This window comes from Alligator mississippiensis, chromosome 5, assembly GCF_030867095.1.
Source record: "Alligator mississippiensis isolate rAllMis1 chromosome 5, rAllMis1, whole genome shotgun sequence".
Classification (NCBI taxonomy): domain Eukaryota; kingdom Metazoa; phylum Chordata; order Crocodylia; family Alligatoridae; genus Alligator; species Alligator mississippiensis.
Genome location: NC_081828.1, coordinates 29,753,891 through 29,777,574, shown reverse-complemented (window position 1 = coordinate 29,777,574; position 23,684 = coordinate 29,753,891). Strand labels below are relative to the sequence as shown.

The 23,684-nt window shown below is 42.9% G+C and overlaps 1 protein-coding gene across 2 annotated transcripts in view; it reads right to left on the bottom strand.

Moving 5' to 3' along the window:
• The window catches only part of HS2ST1 (heparan sulfate 2-O-sulfotransferase 1), a 163,365-nt gene that overhangs the window by 83,222 nt on the left and 56,459 nt on the right, over positions 1–23,684 (bottom strand). Inside the window, exon 1 of one of the 2 annotated variants that reach the window (XM_019479098.2) lies at positions 2,241–2,321. The exons of the other annotated variant lie outside the window; for it this stretch is intronic. Within the exon in view, the coding sequence (XP_019334643.1) occupies positions 2,241–2,265 (25 nt within the window). The 5' untranslated portion in view covers positions 2,266–2,321. Of the gene's footprint in view, positions 1–2,240; positions 2,322–23,684 lie in introns of those variants that run through there. 2 annotated transcript variants of the gene reach the window in all.

The window sequence follows — 23,684 nt, the reverse complement described above, 5'->3', positions numbered from 1 at the left end:
GAGGCCCCCACAGTGAGGGAGGAAGTGGGGCAGGGGTGAATGGGATCCTGGGGCCAGGGTGGGTCGTGGAACAGATCCGTGGGCAACTCGGTCCAGGGGTGTGGGAGGAGGCGGCTCCCTGCCACTGCATGCACCTCCGGAGGAGGCATGTGCTCCTCATATTTGTGCATGGGGCAGAGGTGGGCTGCCCTGGGGCTCTGCGCCTTGCTGCCTTTGACCTGGGAGCAGCGCAACACCATGTTGTACCTCCTGCCACTGGGTGAACAGGGGGCTAGTGCTGCCAGCACACAGCTCCCGGTGCAAAGGCACCAGGTTAGAGCCCCAGCCCACAGCAGGCAGTCTTCCTCCATCCTGCGCACAAATCCAGGGAGCACATGAGCCCTCCAGGGGTGCACGCAGCAGTAGGGAGTTGTCCCCCTCGTGCCCCTAGATGAGCCCTGTGTCCCAGTCTCACGACCTGTCCCGGCCCCAGGTTCCCATTCACCCCAGCCCGTGCCCCACTCCCTCCCCTCACTGTGAGCATCTCCATCTGCCCTCTGCCTCTTCCTGCCCCCACCCCCCCCTTGACTTACCTGCTTGGTGCTACTCTACACGCAGCTAGGCTGCATTCCTGGCCATGTGCATACTGTGGCTGTACACCTACATGCAAAGCCTGGAAGTGGGTTCCAAAACCACATGTGCAATTAATGTGTTAAAAAATTAATGTTAATTGGGTGCGTTAATTGCGCACATGAACGCTGATTCCTGGGAACATCACGGCAGCCCTAATCAAACAACAAGAATGCACTTTTTGTAGAAAACAATGATTAAATCGAGGCCTCCTAACCTCCTAAATCTATTTGATTTAAACCACATCCACCCTGCTTGTTCCTCAACTTCCCATCCTAAATAACCTTTAAAAAGGAACAGTTCAACCACATGTAATATCAGTGGCAAAATGTAAGAGAATATCATCAAAAAAGGTATGCATGGGTATCATAAAGAATGCATGAAATCTGGCAGGCCTTAACTAAAGTTACATACAGCAAAAGCTTTGTTATCTGGCACCCATGGGGAATGGGGGGTGCCGGATAACCAAATATGCCGGTTACCTGAGAGGCCAGAACAGGCATCTTTGCCTGTTCAGGCTGCTGCCTCTCCCACCATGTCCGGAGCGCCACCGCCCCTCCCATCACATCGCTGCCCCTCCCACTGTGTCAGTGTGCTGGGGGACAGGGAGAGAGGTCCCGTACAGGCTGCTTTCCCTGGTCTGTGGGGGCTCAGCAAAACTGGAAGCGCCACAGTGGGCACTTCTGGTTTCACTTCTACCTTACGAACTGACATGCCAGTTTGTAAGGTGCCAGATAACATGGTTTTTACTGTATTTAGAACTAAACATTTTGACTAGACATATTGGCTTGCACCTCTAGTGGGAAAAATCTTTGCATTGGGCTTTGCATCAGACCTGGAAAATGATGATCAGATATTTGCATATATTGAATTTTACAAATAGATTTGATTTTTTTCTCTAGGGACATTACATAGTTATGGGTGGAGTGACCAAACAGCAGTTGATTTTTTTTATGCTATAAAGCACTAATGATGTATCTTAATAAACCGGACTCCACTATCTGCAAGGGGTAGAACTCAGCTTACATTAGATAATCAACACCTGCAAATCAGGAAGGAAGTTTAACAAACTTTTGATCCAGGTGAGCAACCATTCTCCAACTGCTTACTTCCAAGTTTTGTCCTTCTTTCTTAAGAGGAATCAAAATGTGCTACATTGCAGCAGCTTGTTTAAAGCTAGGCTGGGTACCTTGACACTATGCTGCAGTCTGCAGTGTTACTGATGCTGCTACTGGTAAACACTCACTGCAGGATCAAAGCAGCAATGCAAGCTGCTTTAAAATAGCTCAGGGAGAACTTTTCAAATTAGTGTGTGGGGCAAATAATAAAACAACTTGTTAAAAAACATAGGTTTTGACTATATTAAAAGGAATGTCAAATGCACAAAGCGAATTAAAAAAATACTCGCCTTATATTTCTAAGTTATAATTCACATAACCAACTGAAATAAATTGATAGCTATAAAAACTTTGTCAACGTAATATGAATTTCAAATTGACATTGTGCCTTTCAGAATGGAGATGTATTAAGGAATTTCTGAGACCCACTTAAGCATTTTGCTTTCTTACAAAAATTTGAAGAGTTATTAAGGAAGCCACTAAATTAAAAAGCCAGACCAAAAGTCAACCTACTCTTCTCAGCAAGACGACACCTCATTTAAGTACTCCTCATGTCTTATTTTGTCAGACTTAGATCAAAACCAGCAGTAACTCTGGGAGAAAGGAGAGTAGAAAAGGTGTCTGTCAAAAACAAAACAAAAAAAACCTGTATCAGAGCCCCTGCTTGTACATCTACCTACCTGTGAAAAAAGAAAAGGTTTAACTAGCCCATCTATCTAGACTGAATAGACAATAACAAGTGAAGGCAGTGACAGCTATCCTATTCTTCAAAATGAAATTTAGGTTCATTTATTTAAAAGTTCCAACAAGCCATATATATATGTGTACATACACACACACACACACTTTTTAGAAAAGATCAACATTCTATTAAATCATGAAAAGACCCACAGTTATCACTTCTCCAGAATGTTGCATTTGATGCAAGCCTGATGAGTTTCTACACAGCAGACATGCTGCAGCATTTTAGTACAAAGAATAATTATTCAAAGCATGAATATTCAGTGTAACTTAGTTCATGTAACTCTCAGACTTTAGTGTAGCTATTTAGGCAGACTAAATGCAGGATCTGGTCCATAGAGAATATTTTCATTTACTAGCAAATAGCCTGTCATGAATGACAGGGTGGGGGGGCAGGTGGGGTCAGAGTGCTGCCACCCAGCATACCACGGTGCTGCCAGTCCGCCTCTGACCCCGTGAGCCCTCCCTCTCATCCATCCCCCCATTCCCCACTCCTGTCTGCCTGCAGGGGGTGGGGGTGGGAGCCACCCCTTGCCTAGGATGCAGCAGTGAGGCCGGATTGGGGGAGGCAAGGCCAGTGCTGCGCTGCCAGCACTCCATGCCGCTGCCACCTCCAAGGGCCCGGGGGAGGGGGAGGGCGGAGCAAGGCCAATGCCACTAGCTTCACCCCTTGCTCTGGCCCCTCAGTACCACTCCGTCCCCACCATCTGTGTTAGGGACAGACAGACAGACAAAGGCATTTGAATTCTGCCTTGCCACTGAAGATGGTGAAGTACTGAGAAGTTAAGAACATTTTAATTGCTAAGTATAATAAAAAAAACCTGCCAGAAGACAACCTTCTGTAAATACAAACACTACTTACATCTGGGTTCTTTCAGAAACCAGGTCCTTGATTACTTTTATAAACTAACCTTGAGGTTCATTCTTTGCCATTCTTTGGTACTTAGTTTGTTTTAATCTGATTTCATATAATAATTGATTAAGTACTGAGGAAAACCAGATTCCCTTTTAAGCGAGGCATGCATTAAAACATCTTCAAGATCACTAGCACCATTAATGAATACCCAAATACATTCACCATCCAGATGAACATACAGCACTCAGCAGCACTTTTACAGGTCAATGGGTTTTCCATAGAGCTATTGCTGATAATGACTTCTAAAGTACCTTCTCAAATACGCTTGTCTAAGTCAATATGTCCAGCGCACAAGTAATTCATTTCTCAGACACTATTTGTGGCTCTGTATGAAGCACGTTAAAAGGAAGCACCATTCAAAAGTACCAGCAGCTAGTTTAGTTGTTTTCTTCTTTTAATGGAAGTCACAAAAAACCGAACAAAAAACTTCAGATACTATGAAGCTTTCATTTGTTCAGCCCTAAAAAATGTACTCTTTCTTTAATGTATCAGCAAATATATTTTGACAGACCCACAAGTCAGCACTGTTGACCAGAAGTTCCAATAATATGCTAAGCACTATTAAACGTTTACTATTTTGTCCTTATTGAAACTTTATTAAATGGCAAGCACATTAAAACTTACAATAGTTTCAGATAAGAGTAAAAAAAAAGCAACATTGTGATCAGAAGTAGATAAAAAAAAGCTAACAAAAATCAAAGACAGGGATGTCCACATCTATAGTTATCTTTAAGTACCAATCTTAAAAATACTCCAACTCAGCTGGAACACTGCTTTAAAAAAAAAAAAAAATAAAAAAATAAATGTTATCAGCATTGTATGACTCGTACTGTTACATATTTTGCTTGGACACTGGAATGTAGTGCCTTGCAGCATTCCCACTTTATCATGACACATCCAAACTACCAGTTGAAACCAATTACTTTAATGGTTTGGACTACATTATGCCTGGTTTTCACCAAAAACTAATTGTTTCAGAACTCAAACCAGTTTAAAATATGTTTCTCCCTATGATTAGAGCATCAGTTCATAAACCCACTTTGAGTTGCTTATTTAAATATCAGTACCCAAGCAGTCACAAAAGCCAGATTACTATTAAATATTAAAAACTATTGTTGGCTACCACAGAACTAGATACCAGATTAAATGTATTTATCCTATTCAAACATCTTGGTTCTGTCAATCCGTTCAAGAACTGAACAATGAGAATTCAAACTGCCTCAGGAGAGATCTACTCCTGAACAAAAAGGCCTTTTCTTATCCTAATACAATTAAGTCAACTGAACACAGAATTTCCAAGATCTTTTATATTGCTTCTTGGAGACCATACAGAAGTAGAAGATTAAAATAGAGTGTTCACATTGGCATCAATGAACTCACCCCTTGCTTTGTCAAAAGCAGCTATGCAAAATACATATAGGACAAAAGATCTTGTTTTTCATTTTAATTTCAGAGGAGGGTATTTATTGTTTGGCTTTGTTTTTAAATGTAGCATCTCACAGGGCACCTTACTCAAATACATAAAAGCATGCAACCATCTGAATATCTAGCTTCCTTAGATTATCACTTATTTGGGGCAGGGAAGTGTCTGTCCAGAACAGCATCTACCATATCTATGGACCACACCCTTGGTCCATAACTAGGTGCTATGGGTAGTATGCTGTGTCCTCCAAAAACATCTACACTGTAAAAAGAGACCCTGAATACAAACCAGAAAACTGCAAATTAAGCAGGGCCTCAAAGAATAAAGTGGATGGAGTAGATTATTAATCCATAGATTACATCCAGATCAAAAGTGATTTCTTTTACCTAGAAGCCCTGGAAATGCCAGAATTTGGGTTTTGGTGGAAGATTTGCCAGAGGGAACCCTGGACACAGGAGGAGGGGTGGATGTCGTATACTTAGACTTCAGGAAGGCCTTTGATAAGGTATCCCACCCCATACTGGTGAACAAGTTAAGAGGCTGTGACGTGGATGACTACACAGTCCGGTGGGTGGCGAATTGGCTGGAGGGTCGCACCCAGAGAGTCGTGGTGGATGGGTCGGTTTCGACCTGGAAGGGTGTGGGCAGTGGGGTCCCGCAAGGCTCGGTCCTTGGACCGATACTCTTTAATGTCTTCATCAGTGACTTGGACGAGGGAGTGAAATGTACTCTGTCCAAGTTTGCAGATGACACAATGCTATGGGGAGAAGTGGACACGCCAGAGGGCAGGGAACAGCTGCAAGCAGACCTGTACAGGTTAGACAAGTGGGCAGAAAACAACAGAATGCAGTTCAACAAGGAGAAATGCAAAGTGCTGCACCTAGGGAGGAAAAATGTCCAGCACACCTACAGCCTAGGAAATGACCTGCTGGGTGGCACGGAAGTGGAAAGGGATCTTTGAGTCCTAGTGGACTCCAAGATGAACGTGAGTCGGCAGTGTGACAAAGCCATCAGAAAAGCTAATGGCACTTTATCGTGCATCAGCAGATGCATGACGAATAGGTCCAAGGAGGTGATACTTCCCCTTTATCGGGTGCTGGTCAGACCGCAGTTGGAGTACTGCGTGCAATTCTGGGCGCCACAATTCAAGAGGGATGCGGATAACCTGGAGAGGGTCCAGAGAAGGGCCACTCGTATGGTTAAGAGCCTGCAGACCAAGCCCTACGAGGAGAGACTAGAGAAACTGGACCTTTTCAGCCTCCGCAAGAGAAGGTTGAGAGGTGACCTTGTGGCTGCCTATAAGTTCATCACGGGGGCGCAGAAGGGAATTGGTGAGTATTTATTCACCAAGGCACCCCCGGGGGTTACAAGAAATAATGGCCACAAGCTAGCAGAGAGCAGATTTAGATTGGACATTAGGAGGAACTTCTTCACAGTTCGAGTGGCCAAGGTCTGGAACGGGCTCCCAAGGGAGGTGGTGCTCTCCCCTACCCTGGGGGTCTTCAAGAGGAGGTTAGATAACCATCTAGCTGGGGTCATCTAGACCCAGCACTCTTTCCTGCCTATGCAGGGGGTCGGACTCGATGATCTATTGAGGTCCCTTCCGACCCTAACATCTATGAATCTATGAACCCAAGCAGCATTTTGCTTTCGAGAAGACCCATTTTGTTTCCTTCCAAGAGTTCTAAAGATCGGATCAGTCAAAACCAGTCACAACTATCCTGACAGGACATACTGGGCATGCCTACAAGTTCATTAATGTGCTTTTGCTACCGTGCATTAAGTTTAGTACCTCTAATACGAGGTACTAGATAAAGGCACAATAGCTGCACAAATATGCAATAGCAAAAGGAAACTTTTTTTTTGAGATGCTTAATGCTCAGTAGACTAATTCTACTAAGCATTAGGGTTGTTGGTTGTAGCCGTATTGGCTTAAGGACATAGGCAGACAAGGTTATTTGGGTAAATGTGATATCTTTTATTAGAGCAACTAAATAGTTTGAAAATTTGTTCTTTGCAAGCTTTCAGGTACTGGCACCCTTCTTCAGGCACAGGGAGAGTTTGTTGTTGCTGTGTGCGCTCTCCTGGGTAGAGACCATTAGAGCATTAGCATGGTTTCTGCCATGACATACTCATGTGCAAAAGAACAGTTCACTGTGCATTAAGGTGTCCCATGTAGACACACCCACCAAGTATGTGTCAGCGCATGACTTATAACTCAGGTCTTGAGCGTGTGAAATGTCAGATAATCAATATTAAGAATCATGTGAAGAGCAAACTGGTAACTAACACTAAACAAGGGGTTCTTGTTCATCTAATAAACTGAATCTCAACCATGGTGTCAGAACACGCTGGAGTGCTTCCAGATCCTTTGCAGGGTGATGTGAGAAGATAAACCATGTGTAAGGAAATAAGTAGATAAGCACAGGCTCAAGCTTGTTGCTGCCTGGCTGATTCCACACTCTCATTGCCCGGCCCCTCTGCAAGGAAGAAAGCACTGTAACATAAAACAGTTTTTGAAATTGGGTGTTACTCAAATCACAAAAGTTATGGAGGGATGCCTCAACTCTGATAAGGGGCGCCTCAAGTCCGAAAAAGGTTAAGAGCACCTGGTCTAGTACTTCTGATTATGCACTAGCTAGTACCTGCTAGGAATAATCAAAGTACATGCAGGAAATGGGTATTAAAGACGATTAATAGTTAAAGACAATGGGTATTAATTGACCCTGGAAACTATAGAAAGAGCACTACCTGGAATCGTGTCCAAATACCAAAAGAAAAGATGTAAATCAGTTAAGTTGCTGGAAACAGATATTCACTGCTGGCCACTCAGGCCATCCAAAAGTAGCAATCAATTCTACATGATTTAGACTGCAACCACCTAACAAGCCTAACAAGTGAAGGCTCTATGCCTTCAACCAAAATTACAATCACAACATGACTAATTTCTTAAAATGCTGTACTCTCTGCCAGAAAATATCATATCAGTTCCATCTCAATTGAGAGTAAGATATATGCCAACTAGCATCTTGGTTCTGTACCTTAGCTGGATATTGAGGAAACAAGAAATGTTGATTTTGACAGAGATGTAAAGCCGCGACTCCTGCTGACCACATGAGGGCCACTAGAAAAGATAAGCAGCTATCCATGTTAGCTGCCAGAACTTCCTGTATTAGAATGATCACCAGAGCTTTCCAGACCTATTGACCCATCTCCTAGCTCCTTGACAGTCTTGTATTTCACAAGGCTTTCATTAATATGCTACCCTCCTCTTAGCTTCTTCTTGCCATCACCATTTTGTAACCTTTCTGTCTGATTACGTTTTTCTCTCATACCAACACACTGCATCCCCAACAAGAGAAAATACTCCCTCAATCAGTGAAACAGATTTGCTACTAACATATCTATTAATGAGAGAATGGAGATGGACTATTTAATCTTATGAAGCACATATAACTAAACCAAGTTACCACATTTTTTTCTCTTACACGTTAACCTATCGTTCTTCTGTCACCACCCGCTACATTAATTTCTTTGCTTCTTGCCTAATTTTAAATTGCAAGATCTCTGGGGCAGTGTTTTTAATACATATGTAAAGTGCGTGAGTAGGGCTGAATAATTCATAAACAGCAGATTCCAAATGGTTTCTCGGGCAAGGCTGGTTGAAGTTTGAACTTAACACTCCATGTAATACCTGAAACAGAAGACAATAAGGGTATAAAGATGTCATAAAGCAGAGTCAGCTATGATTCCTCAACAAAACCCTGTAGGTTCGGCAATATGCTCTCCCACTTCAACTTTGTGCCAAAAACCCTATGAACAGGCACTGTAGCATAAAAAATACAATGGAGAGTCCCATAAGTAAAGGTAAGTTTTCAATATTTATGGCTGTATTTTTTTCACTTTTTGATTATTGAGGGAGTTAATGCACAAGAAAATTGAATAATTCAAAGTTAAGCTGAGTCAAAGTGTACTGTGAAGCAATCAAGAGACTATTTGTTAAAAGAACTTTGGGGGTGCAGCTTCCTGGAGGCTAAAATGACAAAATGGTAACGTACAGCTCTTCAAAGGAGGGAAACTGTGGGTTCCACCTACTCACACAATGGAAAATCTCTACTCATTGTTTCAGGTGGAGGGATACAGTTAGCCAGCATGGGTACCAGAGCATGCCCGGGGGTTAAATTTCTCACTGGTGCCTCATAAGCAAGAACCACAGTAAATACCTCATCCTGTTATTGAACAGACTATTAGTGGCTCAGGTCCCAATTCAACAACTTGCAGGCACCATGTCAACCCCATGCATTGCAATGGGGGCTTGCAGGCACCATGTCCACGCCATTCAAGGCTATGGGGACTGCCACCTCACTATTCCCTCAAGCCTCTGGCCAGACAGGACTGATTACATGCAATGCGGGAAGCTAAACAGGCCCAGGCCCGGGCCCGAGCCCGGTTCGGACCTGAATGGGAGACCACCAGGACATCCCGTAGGCCGCCTGCCTTTTTGCGCCAGAGCAGGACAAAAATGTGGCCCAGGAGCAGGAGTAATCAGAAGTTTTAAGCAATTTGCTGAATTGCTTCACTTTTTTTTAATTTCAGGGTATAGAAACAACCTTCGTTCTCATACATTGTACCAAACAATGTTCACAGGCTATACTGCAAAGAAGAGCTATATTAAAACAAAGCATAAGAACAAACAATAGGCAAAATTAATTACACAAGACCCCCTCTGTAATAAAGTTGCAGCAGAAAGCTGGCCTAAATAAAATGAGTATTTTTCATGTCAATGAAACAAGGCAGAAAAATCACATTTGATGTATTTGTTTAAATAATAAAAAATCTCCACATAATGGTCCCCACCAACTACTTAATATCGAGGCTTAACAAGCATTATTTTATATAAAAGACCCAAGACAAAACTCAAACTAAGGTAACAGAAGTTTGGCACCTTAAACCTACTCTGCAATATCTGATTTTTTACTGTGTGATACCTGTAGACCTCTTAAGTTAATGGAATGTCAAATAGCAAGCTAACTAAGGCTCTGTCTACAGAAGAAAACCGTGATTTAGTTAAATCTGAACAATCCCAGATTGAGTGAACACTTATTTTTGTTAGGATTCTTATCCCTATTTATCTTAAGTAGTTTCCTTAGAGATTTAAGCTACATGAATATAAAGGTCCTCATAAGCCAAAATAAATCAGCATTCACAATAGTTTGCATCAATTTCAAAATATCAGTTTGCAAACTGACTTAGCAAAATTGGAATTTTTATTCTTAGGCCTTGTCTACATGGGGGAAGTGTATTTTTAAAACACAATGTGCTAGCTCCTGACACAGACCAGTTTGACACTATAAAATATAAAACCATCTGGTCTTAGTCAACGCTGACAGGGAGCCTCAAAAAGGATTAAGGCATCCAAGTTTAGAACAATCTGCAAAGTACAAGCAGTGAGAATTCAGAATGTGCCTAGTTCCAGCCATAACTGAATTTCTGAGTTCAGTCTTTGGATTCCTCGAGGGCACCTTCCTAAGCTTTAGGCCTTTCTTTTGCCAACACTTTTCTTAGGGGATTTATTTGCATTCCTCTCCCTCAAAGACAGGGTTTTAGAGTGGCACTTCATTGTGCTTATCCCAGCAGATTCTGCTATCTTTCAGCAACAGTGATATTTAGTTATTAATCAGCCAGCTTTCACAAAGCATGGGACCTTTATTTTAAGGTGATAATATTACAAAGAAATTACATCCTAAACCACTAGATAAAACCCAGTACCCTGCCTGAGGTGTGGCAAGTAAATTACAGACTAAGACAGGCTGGTCACTTTGAGCATTTATATACACACATTTCCCTGCCCGGACGTGCTGGATGTTGGAGCAGACTCAATTAATCGTACTGTTTTTGAAGGTTACCAAACAAAATTTGAGAATGCCATAAAGGGCATTTTTACACACAGAAGCACCCAGTGCTGCGTCACTTGCAATTATATGAGCAGCTAAATACACGTCAGTGCGGAGAAAATGGTGGCATTGTGCTTTTGAACGGAAACACCTTCTATCTGTTTTAGTTCAAAAGCACACCACTGCCATTATCATCTGGCACTTGGAGAACCTGCCACTTTTGCTGTAGCGTAGGAGTTCAAGTTGGGGGAGGAGGGCTAGATTTGTTTTAATTGCTGTTACCCACTAACAACAGTTATAAAAGTCAGTTGTGGGAGACTGGGGCTATTATTGGCAGAAGTTGCTAATGCCATCCTTGGGAGGGTAGGGTGCCAGACATTTTTAAGTTTGTGATTGTTTGGCCCCTTCTCAATAACCCATAGCTTAATGCTGATTTGCCAGAGCACCAGCCTGTCATTCCTCCTGTACAACACTTATGAGCCCACTCAGTGAGATGGCACCTAACTCCAAATCTCTGCACTATCAGTATGCTGGTGACACCCAAGTCTACCTCTTTCCTCTGATCCAGTCCTCACACTCTCTCCCTCTTTCAGTGCCTGACTTTAGTTGATGATTGGATGTGGGTAAATGAGCTGAAGCTGAATCCAGACAAGACAGAGATGATAGTACTGGGCAGTCTGAATTTGAAGGTACTAATTATAACTCTCACTAACAGGGTTCACTTAATTGCACAGTCACTCAATTTTGCAGTCTTTGGGTGCTCCTGGATCTTTAGGTGGCAGCCATGGCAAGGAGTGCCTTTCACAAACTGTATCTCATGATAAAACTATAAAACTTTCTTTCAAATTCTGATCTGAACACCATCATCCATACTTTCATAACCTCAAGGCTAGCGTATTGCAACATACTGTATGTTGGGCTGCCCTTGATAATTGCCCAGAAGCTGCAGGTGGTGCAGAATGTGGCAGCCTACCTTTCAACAGGGGTGGATCATCAGGAATGTTTCTCCAGTAATCAAGAGTCTGCACTGTTTTTCAATAGCTTTCCAGGCACAATTCCAGATGCTGGTTTTGATCTACAAGGTCCAAAAATGTCCAAGCCCTGCATATCTAAGGGGCCGCCTTCTCTCTTATACCCCACTACAATACCTGAGGTTAACCAAGCATAAGTATGATCATTGTGTCAAGTGTGATTAGTAAAAACATATTGGAGGTTGTTCTCTGTAGTTGCCCCACAGCTGTGGAATTCAGTGTGTGCCCTCCCCCAACAGGAATACTGCTAGAGGACAAGCCTGGGTATCCTTTAGAAGTGCTGTAACACAGTTCTATTTGGGCAGGTTCATAGTCGCCAAGTTTAAGCTAACATATTGTTTAGGGCAGAGGTGTCACAGAATCATAGAAAATTAGGGTTGGAAGGGGCTTCAGTAGGGCATCTCATTCAACCCCCTGCTCAAAGCACAACCATCCCCAACTAGATCATCCCACCCAAAGCTTTGTCTAGCCAGGTAGCCACTCCTACCAGTGCAGCTCAGTATTCTGTTAGCTTTCTTTGCAACAAGGGCACACTGTTGGCTCATATTCAGCTTATTGTCCACTGTAACCCCCAACTCCTTTTCTGTTGAGCTGCTACCCAGCCAGTCAGCCCCCAGCCTGTACTAGCGCGTGGGATTGTTCCATCCTAAGTGCAGGACTTTGAACTTGTCCTTGCTGAAACTCATGAGATTTTTTTTGGCCCAATCCTCCAATTTATCAAGGTCACTCTGAATCCTAGCCTATCTTCCAATGTATCTACTACTCCCCCCAGCTCAGTGTCATATGCAAACTTGCTAACAGTGCACTCTGTCCTATCTTCCAGGTCACTGATGAAGACACTGAACAAAACCGGCCCCAGGACTGACCCCTGGGGCACTCCACTAGATACCGGTTGGCAACTAGACATCGAGCCATTGATTACTCCAGCCAGTTTTCTATCTACCTTACAGTCCATTCATCCAGCCCATACTTCCTTACCTTACCTGCAAGAATGCTGTGGGAGACCGTCTCAAAAGCCTTGATAAAATCAAGGTACAGTAAAAGCTCTGTTATCCAGCATCCCCTGGGAATAAGGGATACCGGTTAATCAAATATTCCGGTTAATCAAATGTGCACCATCTGGCACACTCCCCAGCATTAGTGTGCGGGGGGACAGGGAGGGAAGCCCTATGCAGGCTGCTTTGCCTTGGGCCATGGACTGAAGAAGTGGCAAATAAAAACTCTGCTCGCAGAGGCAAAACCCGGAAGTGGTACTTCCGGTTTCGCTTTTGCCACATCCCTTGGATGCCGGTCAATAGAGTTTTCCAGCTAATAAAGTGCCGGTTAACACAGCTTTTGCTGTATATCACATCCACTGGTCTCCCCGTATCCACAGAGCCAGTCATCTCATCATAGAAGGCAATCAGGTTGGTCAGGCACAACTTTCCCTTGGTGAATCCATGCTGACTGTTCCTGTGTCAAATTCATCCAGCCCACCTACCCCTTGTGTAGCACCTGAAGCAAAGGGTCTAGCCTGTGTCAGATGCAATATGCACCAGCCGTGGCACTTGCTGTGCATGTAGCACATGAGGCTGGCATGGGGTGCCTATAGCACACGGACTGCATCTGGTGCTGCAAGCAGCACAGAGAATTGATCTGGAGCACTGCATGCAGCCCATAACCTGGCCTGTGCATTGGAGATCTGGCATGAGGGAATGGTCCAGCAACCCATGGGCTAAATCTGGCCCAGGAGTCTTATGTTTAACATCAGTTTTTCTTATGTAGTTTAAATGTTTGTCTCCCTCTCTTCCCCCCACCCCCGGCTTTTTGTTCTCTTGCTCACAAGTTATTTTGCTCTCTTCTGTAAGCTGCCATGACCATTTGTCAGGAAGAGGGACATAAACATTTAATAAATAGATAAATAGTAATAACAATGACAATGATGAAAAAAGAAAATGATGGCATATTTCTGTCTAGCCTTACAAAATCTAAACAAACTTCATTAACAAATGCATTCCCTTTACAGTAAAGACTCTGGTATAAGTGTTCCGTTATTTGCTAAAAGACATTACCAATATTAAAATAAGAGGAATTTTAAAAGTTAATTGAATTGTGATAAAAACAAACACTTTATTCACTTACATTAAATTTAGAAACAAACAAACTAAAAAAACAAACTTCCCTTTGGCAAAATGGACCAACTAAAATTGACTGCCAGATTGCACAAAACAACTCTCATTTTCCCCATTGTTCCTCCTTCTGTCAAAGGCCTACTCTAATATCCCCTTCTACAGTAAGTTTACATTAAAATTGCTGAATAATGGAACTGAGGCAATGGAAAACTTTACATTAAGGAAATCAATCCCATATTATTTCCATTTTCAGCCTAGTTCCTGTATGTCCTATATTTAAACTGTGACAAATTGTGAGTTATTTTCTAAGAAAGCTACCTGATGCTATCCAAAAGGGACATCAGGCAAATGCATTCTGAATCTGAAAATGATATATTAAGTTAGAAGAAGATATGTCTGGCTCCCATTTTGAAGGAAAATATCACTATAAACTATTGGCATAAATTACATTAAGTGAGCAACATTGCCTCACATTTACACAAACTCCCGTTTACTAAATTGCATCAAGAGAGAAAAATATAATCACAGTGAATTGATTATACAATTATGATATGATTACGTTGAGCTTTCCCTCTTGGTGCAATTTTGTAAATGTGCATTTATGTAAATGTGAAGTGATATTCCACAGTAATGTAATTTACACTTAATTTTTTATGTCTTTAATGGAAGTCTCACAAAGAACCTGGAGTGGAAGGTACATATTTAATGCCTTAGTGTAAGAATAGCACATTAACAAGCATAAATATTAAAATGGGAATCTCTTCTAGACTATTGCTACTCTTGGCTACATTTAAACAAACTTACTTTTGATTTAACAAGAGTATATGATGCATACTTTAAAAAAAGACGTAGTGCTTACTTGACAGTTTGCTAAAATTCAAAAAACCAATAATGTCACAGTGAAGGGTTAGGACTGATCTTAAACCATTCTTTTCTCTCCTGCCGTTTTTTCCACAGCCTCTTATTAAACTAATCCAGGTTAGCTTAATAACCAAGTTTTATTCCTAAATTATTACAGTGCAAACACAAAACCTCAGTAATAGGGTAACAGTGAAGCATGCAACCTTATAGTGTACTGTCCAACATGACTGGCAAACAGCCTTTTTGATGGGACAGTTTCATAGATGTCCACATTGCTTTGAGAAATAGCAATGATTCAGTCTTATTTTCTGGGGGTTTTGTTTTGTTTGGTGCCAACTTTGTTCTATGCAGTTTGCAAGACAGACACCAAGGAATTTACCATCCGCATTCTGAAGGAGAAATAAAAGACAAATGGAAGGCCTTGTCACACAGAACACTTAGCACATGTTAAATCTGCAGTATTGAAGTTAAAATGTGTTCTGAGCAGCCACACAATAATGTTTATACTGTGCTCTCTAATGTGCACATATTGCTGGCTGCACATAGTCCCAGCCCTGGCACCACACTGGTATCTTGAACCAGCTCAGGTGCAGTCCTGGGACTGGGACTAACAACAGTATGCCCGTTTTGAACTCATATAATCTCTGTGGAGCAGTCTGATGATGGCTGAATACATTACTTAATACAATCTGGAGATACTGCTGGGAAGAGTCATCACTTTGCTATCTGTTACACTTAGCATGTTTTAGGGCTTGAACACATGAATGCTCATGTTTTAAGTGTAGTTAACACAAGTAAAGTGTGACATGACCCTGAGAGACAGAAGGAAGGTTTCTTCTCTAAACATGTCTTTTTCCTATTTACAGTGGGTTTGCAGCTGTTTTTGTTAACTCAGGTGAGCAGGCTGGAGCTCCAAATAGCTTACTTGCCCTAACTTTGCCATGCTAAATTTCAGGCATTGAAAGTATGAGTGAAAGCAAACCTGTGTTAAGAACCAAAACAGCAGCACAAAGTTGAAAGTAAGAATCACCTATACCAGAGCTGTCCAACTTCAAAGTGACTAGAAGCCACATTCCCCACAGGCCACACACTGCAGAGGGCCACACATGAAAAGGGCAGCAATACCAGGGACCATGGGCTCTACAGTGTACCCCACACACAGCAGGGCACTGCCATCCTGCTTTACTATGCCATGTGCATGGGTAGGCTCTCCCCCATCCCCATGGCACCCTGCCTGACCTTGACCTCCCTGTGGGTTCCCCTGGGGTACCACACTGCATGGGCACTGTGGGCTGTGCCATGCTGAACTGCCTCATGCCCTGGGGAAGGCAACAGAAGCCAAGGGAAGGAAGGGGGGCCTTTAGACCCTGGCTGCCATTGCAGCTAAAGCAATAGGGGCAAGGATGGTCAGATGGGAGCCTAAGGGGTTGCATATGGCTGCCGTTTGGACAGCCCTGACCTATAAGCGTATGGTATCTATAATTTGGGACCATATTTTTTTTCTTAAAAATTATGGTTAAAGATGGAACACTAATAATGTGACAAGTTCAACAGGCTACCATATTAGGTTCTTACCACATCCAAAAAAGTACTTAGGCCTATGAAAGTCAGCTTAAGCAGAATTGATATACCTAAGATATGCCGTTGAATACAAAACACTTCTTAAAATGAAACAATTCTAAAAATGGCCTGTTGCTTAAATTCAAGGAAAAAAAGACAGATCTCTGATGTACCATATAAGTTGTATCCAGGTAAATAACTTACCTTATATTTTTCTTAAACAGAGACAGAAAATTTGAATGCACTTTAAATTCAACAGAGCCTCTTATTTAAACAAGTCTAGTAACTAGAAGAACACATTCCACAACCTGCACCTGGGCAATTATCCTGCTGAGAGTCCACAGCTAAACAAGGTCAATACTATATTCCCTCCCATTGAGGTCTGACTCATTTAGGAGGCATACGTAAGTTCAAATGATCTGAGAGAATTCTCCTGGGTTTGTTCTCCTGGTAGAAAAAACTTACCCAGACACACTAGAATAGACCTTCAAATATTGAGACCCTGAAAAACACAGAACTTGTAGTGCTGACACTGTGCGGCAAGGGGGCACCAGTGCATGCATCTCAGCCTGCTCTGCAGGCTCCCTCAGTCTGCCAGGAGACAATGACTGCAGTGCACAGGACAGCCCTGATAGACTGACCCTGAGCAGTCTGGGACAGCCAGTGTCTCACTGCAGCACAAAGTGGGGACTGTGAAGGGCTCATGCTCTGTTTAGCTAAAACAGTGAAGTCCAGCGAGTGACATATTGTCTCCTGGGGAGAAGCCAAAGCATCCTGGAATGCTGGAAGACTATGCTGTGGCTTTTCCCAGAAACTCCTGGGAGTGATTTTACACGGGTTATTTCCAGATTATGTTTTCTCCTGGAGCAGATATTTTTATTCTCGGAAAAAAATCCTTACCATCTGTACACTGGTCATTTCTCTTGGGAAAGCAGCAGCTCTCCCAAGAGTAAGGTCATGTACAGACATTCAGCTTGTTGCACTGCAGCACAACTCGCCTATGGCTTGTCTCAAGTAGGTTTTTACAATGAGATAATTAATATGCATTCACTATCTCTCCCTAAAAAACACACTTTTGACAAAGGACATCCAGTATAGGGGGAAAAATGCTACAAAACATGTTAATTATAATCTTTCTTTAATCAATCTGATCAGCTTATAAAAAGAATTATATTTCATGAATGCCTATGACAGCAGGGAACTAGACTTGAGTTCATCTCCTAGGTCCCTTTCAACTTTGTGTTCCTAAATGTTAAAAAATATTAGCATTAGTAAAGACCATACTTAGGACATTTAAAAAGAACAATTAGTCAACCACTGACTGCAACCCAGAACTTCACATCTAGCGACCTAATTAAACACTTTGGCATATAGCAGCCATCACTTAATTTCTTGACAGTAGCTAAAATATTCTCCCTGCCAGCCAATACTACCAAGAGTAAACAGCAGTCATTACTGCTCAAAAACATAAGATTGAATCAATAGTCTTTAAGAAGAAGTGCTTGTCCTTTTGCTAAATCCCAAATTCCAAACACTACAGAAATTGTCAGGTTTGTACCAAGAAAACAACACAATAGCAAATCAAATGACCTCTTTCTGCATAGAGAATTTTAGTTGGCAAAAAGATAAAAGTTCTGTCCTATTATTTTGTCATTACCCTGCATGAATATATAGCATTTACTCTTTTAGTCTAAGTTTTGGTAATTATTTTTTGAAGAGAGTATATGAATTTGTCTCACTTTAATGGACCATATCATCACTACACTTCTATTCTCAATAGCAAAACCTGATGATTTTGAGTGAGCTCTTTTCAAATACGTCACAAAATATTATACTGTAAAACAATTAGTGTTACAACTGTGTCAAAATATATAACATTTACAATTCTAATCTAAATGTTTAATTGTCAGAAAACTGACCTTGTGTCAAATTATCACAGCAGATATCTTTTCCTTATAAGAAAAGATACAGGAATCAGAAATGCTAAGCTAATTAATAGAAGATTTTACTACTGTTTGTTTTTACTGCACTGTGGAAAAAGAATGCAACATTATATTTCTCCTGTGGATTCTAAATCAAAATTTAGCTTACATTTTAGTTTAAGATTTTTTTATAGCTTTTAATTCTGAACAAACTACAATAACACGGCTAGTTCTTAGATGTGCATCAATATATCGGTGTCATATTTGATCAGCATCGATAATAGCAAAATTAAAATAATTGGTTATCAGCTTTTTTTGGCCAGTGTAGCTGATAATGTCACTAGTAAATATAATATGCCTTCTGGCTGTGGCCCCCAGATGCTGCGTGCATGTATGCAGCTGCAGCATCCACGTGGCCAGGAGTGCAGCTGGACCATGTGAAGAGTCAACCTATTAGTTTGAGCAGAGGCCTTTTTGAGCAACTGCCCTGTAGACTGACTTTTAGAAGGCAATTAAGACATTTGTGACAACATAGCTGTGGTAGCTCTACTTGGAACCTCTGACATTTGTCTGGATAATCTATGTCCTATAATAGTTATGCCAGTTGACAACCTTTTCGTGACAATAGACAAAGATGAGGTATCTATGCCAACATCTTTTTTAAAAAGACATCATCAAGTTTTTCTGATAATGCCAACTACAAAATTTTATCAACTACAGATGTAGCTGGAGTGGAGGATGACTTATTTGTATATTCTCCTTCTCAGAGAGAAGATGGAATAGTTCTGGAGACCTGTCTTATTCTGGGGGGCCCTCTCACCCATAAGTGCAATTTCATTACCTTTTAAGTTTAGTATGCCTGAGGCTATTGGATTGGTGAAAGGCTGACTGCATGCTGTATCACCAATATACTGAGGTCAGGTCACTGACCATGTTGTTTGAAAAAGAGGCCATGAACAGGCATTCATTTTCCACCCCTAGAAACGTTTCTGGGAGAGGAAAAAGTATAGGCATTCAGCCTATAACTGCTCCTTCTCCCCTGCTCTACACACCTTCCTCAGACCAGGGAAATCTTGGTCTGCAGGAAGCGTTGGGAGCAGGGGCAACTCCAGTCTTTCCATTCCCAGGGGGACTGGAAGAGCAAGGCAAAGCTCCCTACCCAGACCTCACACTGGGCAGGGAAATCTTGGTCTGCAGGAAGCGTTGGGAGCAGGGGCAACTCCAGTCTTTCCATTCCCAGGGGGACTGGAAGAGCAAGGCAAAGCTCCCTACCCAGACCTCACACTGGGGACCTGGTGTGAAGAGTGGGCAGAGAGCAGTGGGAGTCAGCACTCTCTGCCCTGCCACTCAAATCCTCCTGGTTCCTGGGAGGAGTCAAGTGGCAGGGATATGTACAGGTATTCATTCTCCTGGCAGAAATCCTCCAAGAAACAACTTTTATTTTTCTCCCAGAACCACTAGGAGATACTGTGTGAATGCCTGTACACTTGTGGTTTGTACCAGGACAGCTGCAATTCTCCTGGTTGCAATGTAACACCTATACGTGGCTAGAGTGTAGTTACTTAGCTTTCTCTGGCCTGTGCTAGAAACTTTTATCAGGATAGTATTACCAGTTAGATGGGTTTTTTCAAACAAGATTTCATACCAGAAGAGTCCCTAGAGAGTGCTGGGTAAGTGATCCCAAAATCATGTTATTACTATAGTTTCTCTCTCACTTAAATGCTATATGCTGCATTTTGTCTTTATAAGATGTGGAGAGTTTGTAAATGTTTAATGCAGGGGTTGTCAACTGGGGGTATGCGTACTCCTGGGGGTACTTGGACCAGTCCTAGGGGGTACGTGTGGGTGGGGATGGATCGCTGCTGCCTCCCAGGAGCAGGGCCGGGGCAGGACGAGGGCAGCGGTGCCCCACTGCAGGCCAGGGAAGCTCGCACATGGTGGCCGCTGCCACCACACACCAGCCCAGTGAGCTTCCCTGCCTTGCCCTGGCCCTGCTCCTGGGAGGCAGCAGCACACCATCCCCACCTCCGGCCGCCGGGGGTACTTAGACTAAAAAAGGTTGAAAGCCCCTGGTCTAATGTAAACTATGCCTCTGCATCTAACAAGCTGGGACATTAATGGGAAACAACTGGAGCTGTGTCTGTTGACTGGAATAAACTGGAGAAAGCAGCAGAAGAGATCTATCATATTTAAAAGAATACACTCTTTTTAGTACTCAGCTTTAAAACCCTCAACTCCTACTGGCTCCTATGGTTTTTCTCATTTTTCAGACTCTACCAAAGTTTGTTTACCATACTTGTGTAAGAGGATTTCTGTGTTGGACAGCCCTCACTACAGTTATTCAAGGTGGTGTTCCCTCCAGATCCTATTGCCATAATGTAATAAGGTTGCATTATTGTCTGCAAACCACAGAACACAATTATTACTTTGTGCTGTGTCACACATTTATCTTGGGCTCCAGAGATTACACTGCCTTCAAATTAGTTACTATTCAAAATGCTAATTTTTGCCTTTTACCTTTACAGTTTGACCTTGACCTGACTGTCCCTAGATTTTAAAGCAGCGCATTATTAGTACAGGATTCTGTTCCAAAATCCACCTTTTCTTCAGCCTGACAGAATGAACAATACAGATTTTCCAGACAGGCAAGATGCATTTTTTTCTCAAATGTATTCAGAGGAACTGGACCTCTTTTAAATTAAAAGCTCTCCTGGGTATTATGCAGGGGATAGAAGTTGTCTTCCTTCAAACTTTACAATCTGCACTAGGTTTAGATTACTGTGATGTTAAGTAATTGGAATTCCAGAAATTATACTGGGTGCATAACAAACTGAAAAACAGGTACACAGAGAATCACATAGCTCCAAACCATTAAACATTTACTAAGAATGCTTCCATTTTATGCCACTTTAAATGGGTAGATTTTAGAGCTCAACTATATCCAGATACCTGTAGTTTTTTGTATCACATTGCTGGGAATTTTATGATAGTTTTTACATGTGATATGAAACTTACGTCTGCACCCAAGCTAGAAACAAGACTGTGATGACAAAAGTTACAATTGCATTTTAAACAACTTACTGCACGGTATCAAAAATACAGGCACTCCTCACTTAACGACTGAGTTCCGTTCCTGCGACTAGGTCGTTAAGCGAATTGGTCAATAAGCGAGGAGCCGCCGCTTGATACTGCGTGCCTTGGCTTGAGACACCGCGCTGCCGTTTCCACAACCAAAGTTCTTGTACTTACGACCAGTTCTCGCTGGTCGTAAGTCCGTGCAGTCATTAAATAGGTAGGTTGTTAAGTGAGGAGTACCTGTATACTATAATAGACAAATATGCTTCTTGAAAAATGTAGCTGAATAATATCTAAATATGTATCCCAACATTTCAAACACTACCTGAAATGTTGAGCTCTAAAGTCTTGTTTTATGCTTCATCCACAAAATCCTTCAGAACTCAGATATCAAGTCAGCTTACTAATCTATGCATGCTCTCTTGCAAGGGATGATTCCTAAGAAAATAAAAGTTACTATTTGACTCTAGAAGAAGTGACACAATTGTATCCTCTATAACTAAGCTGAAACCTCATATTCCTGCAAGAGACTTTTCTTTTCTAATCTTAATTATTTCAAATGATCTATTTCATAAGTCAAATATTTGTACTTTAAAGGTACATCCCACTTGTGTTTTACTAGTCTCATCTCATAGTTTCATAGTAGGTAGGATCAGTAGGGACCTGAGCAGATCATCAAGTCCAACCCCCGCCATGGCAGGAAAGAGTACTGGGGTCAAACAACCACAGCGAGGTGTTCATCCAGCCTCCTCTTAAAAGACCCCCAGGATAGGAGCCAGCACCACTTCGCTTGGAAGTTGGTTCCAGATCCTAGCCACCCTGACAGTGAAGTAGTGCCTCCTGATGTCTAGCCTGAATCTACCCTCTGCCAGCTTGTGACTGTTATTTCTAGTCACTCCTGGTAGTGCTTGGGGGAACAGGGACTCCCCCAGTGCCTGCTGGTCCCCTCTGACTAGTTTGTAAACAGCCACTAGATCCCCCCTCGGCCTTCTCTCGTGGAGACTGAACAGGTTCAGGTCCCTTAGCCTCTCCTCATAGGGCCTGCCCTGCTGACTCCTGATCATGCGAGTGGCCCTCCTCTGGACCCGCTCCAAGTTGTCCACATCCCTCCTGAAGTGTGGCACCCAGAACTGGAAGCAGTACTCCAACTGCGGCCTGACCAGCGTCACAGAGGGAGAGGATCACCTCCTTGGACCTGCTTGAGATGCATCTGTGGGTGCATGACAAGGTACGGTTGGCCTTCCTGACTGCATCCCCACACTGTCAGCCCATGTTCATTTTGGCATCAATAATGACTCCAAGATCTTTTTCTGCCTCTGCACTGACGAGAAGGGAGTTCCCCAGCCTGTAGGTATGCTGCTGGTTGTCTCCAGGTGCAGCACCTTGCACTTGTCAGCGTTGAAACCCATCCTGTTCTCATCCGCCCACCCCTGTAACCTGTCTAGGTCTGATTGCAGCCTATTCCTCTCTTCTAGCATGCCCACTCTCCCTATATCTTAGTGTCGTCTGCACATTTCAACAGGGTGCTTTTCACCCCCTCATCCAAGTCGCTGATGAAGATGTTGAACAGCGCGGGTCCGAGGACCGAGCCCTGGGGAACCCCACTGCCCGCATCCCTCCAGGTCAAATAAGACCCGTCCACCACCACTCTCTGGGTGCGGCCCTCCAGCCAATTAGTGACCCATTTGACTGTGTAGGTGTTGACGCCACAGTCGCCTAGTTTTTTTAATGAGAATGGGGTAAGAGACAGTGTCGAAGGCCTTCCTAAAGTCCAGAAAGACTATGTCCACTGCTACACCAGCATCTAAGGATTTTGCGACCTGGTCATAGAAGGCCACCAGGTTGGTCTGATAGGACCTGCCTCTAATGAACCCATGCTGGTTGCCCCTAGGCATAATCTCCCCTGCTGGCCCCACGTGGACATGCGCCAGGATAATTCTCTCAAAAAGCTTACCCAGGATGGAGGTAAGACTGACTGGCTTATAGTTTCCTGGGTCCTCCTTCCTCCCTGTTCACATCCCGCCAGGTCAAGTACAACCCATCCACCACCACTCTCTGGGTGCGTCCCATCAGCCAATTTTTGACCCATCCAACTGAGTAGGCATCAATGCCACAGCCACTCAGTTTATTAATGACAATGGGGTGAGAGACAGTGTCAAAGGCCTTCTTAAAATCCAGAAAGACTACGTTCATGGTGACACCATCCTCCAGGGATTTAGTTACCTGGTCATAAAAGGCCATCAGGCTGGTCTGGCATGACCTGCCTTTGATGAACCCATGTTGATTTCCCCTGGGCATGATCTCCCCTGCTGGCCCCTCACAGATGTGCTCCTTGATAATTTTTTCAAGGATTTTCCCCAAGACCGATGCAGGGCTTATGGGCCTATAGTTTCCTGGGTCCTCCTTTCTCCATTTCTTATAGA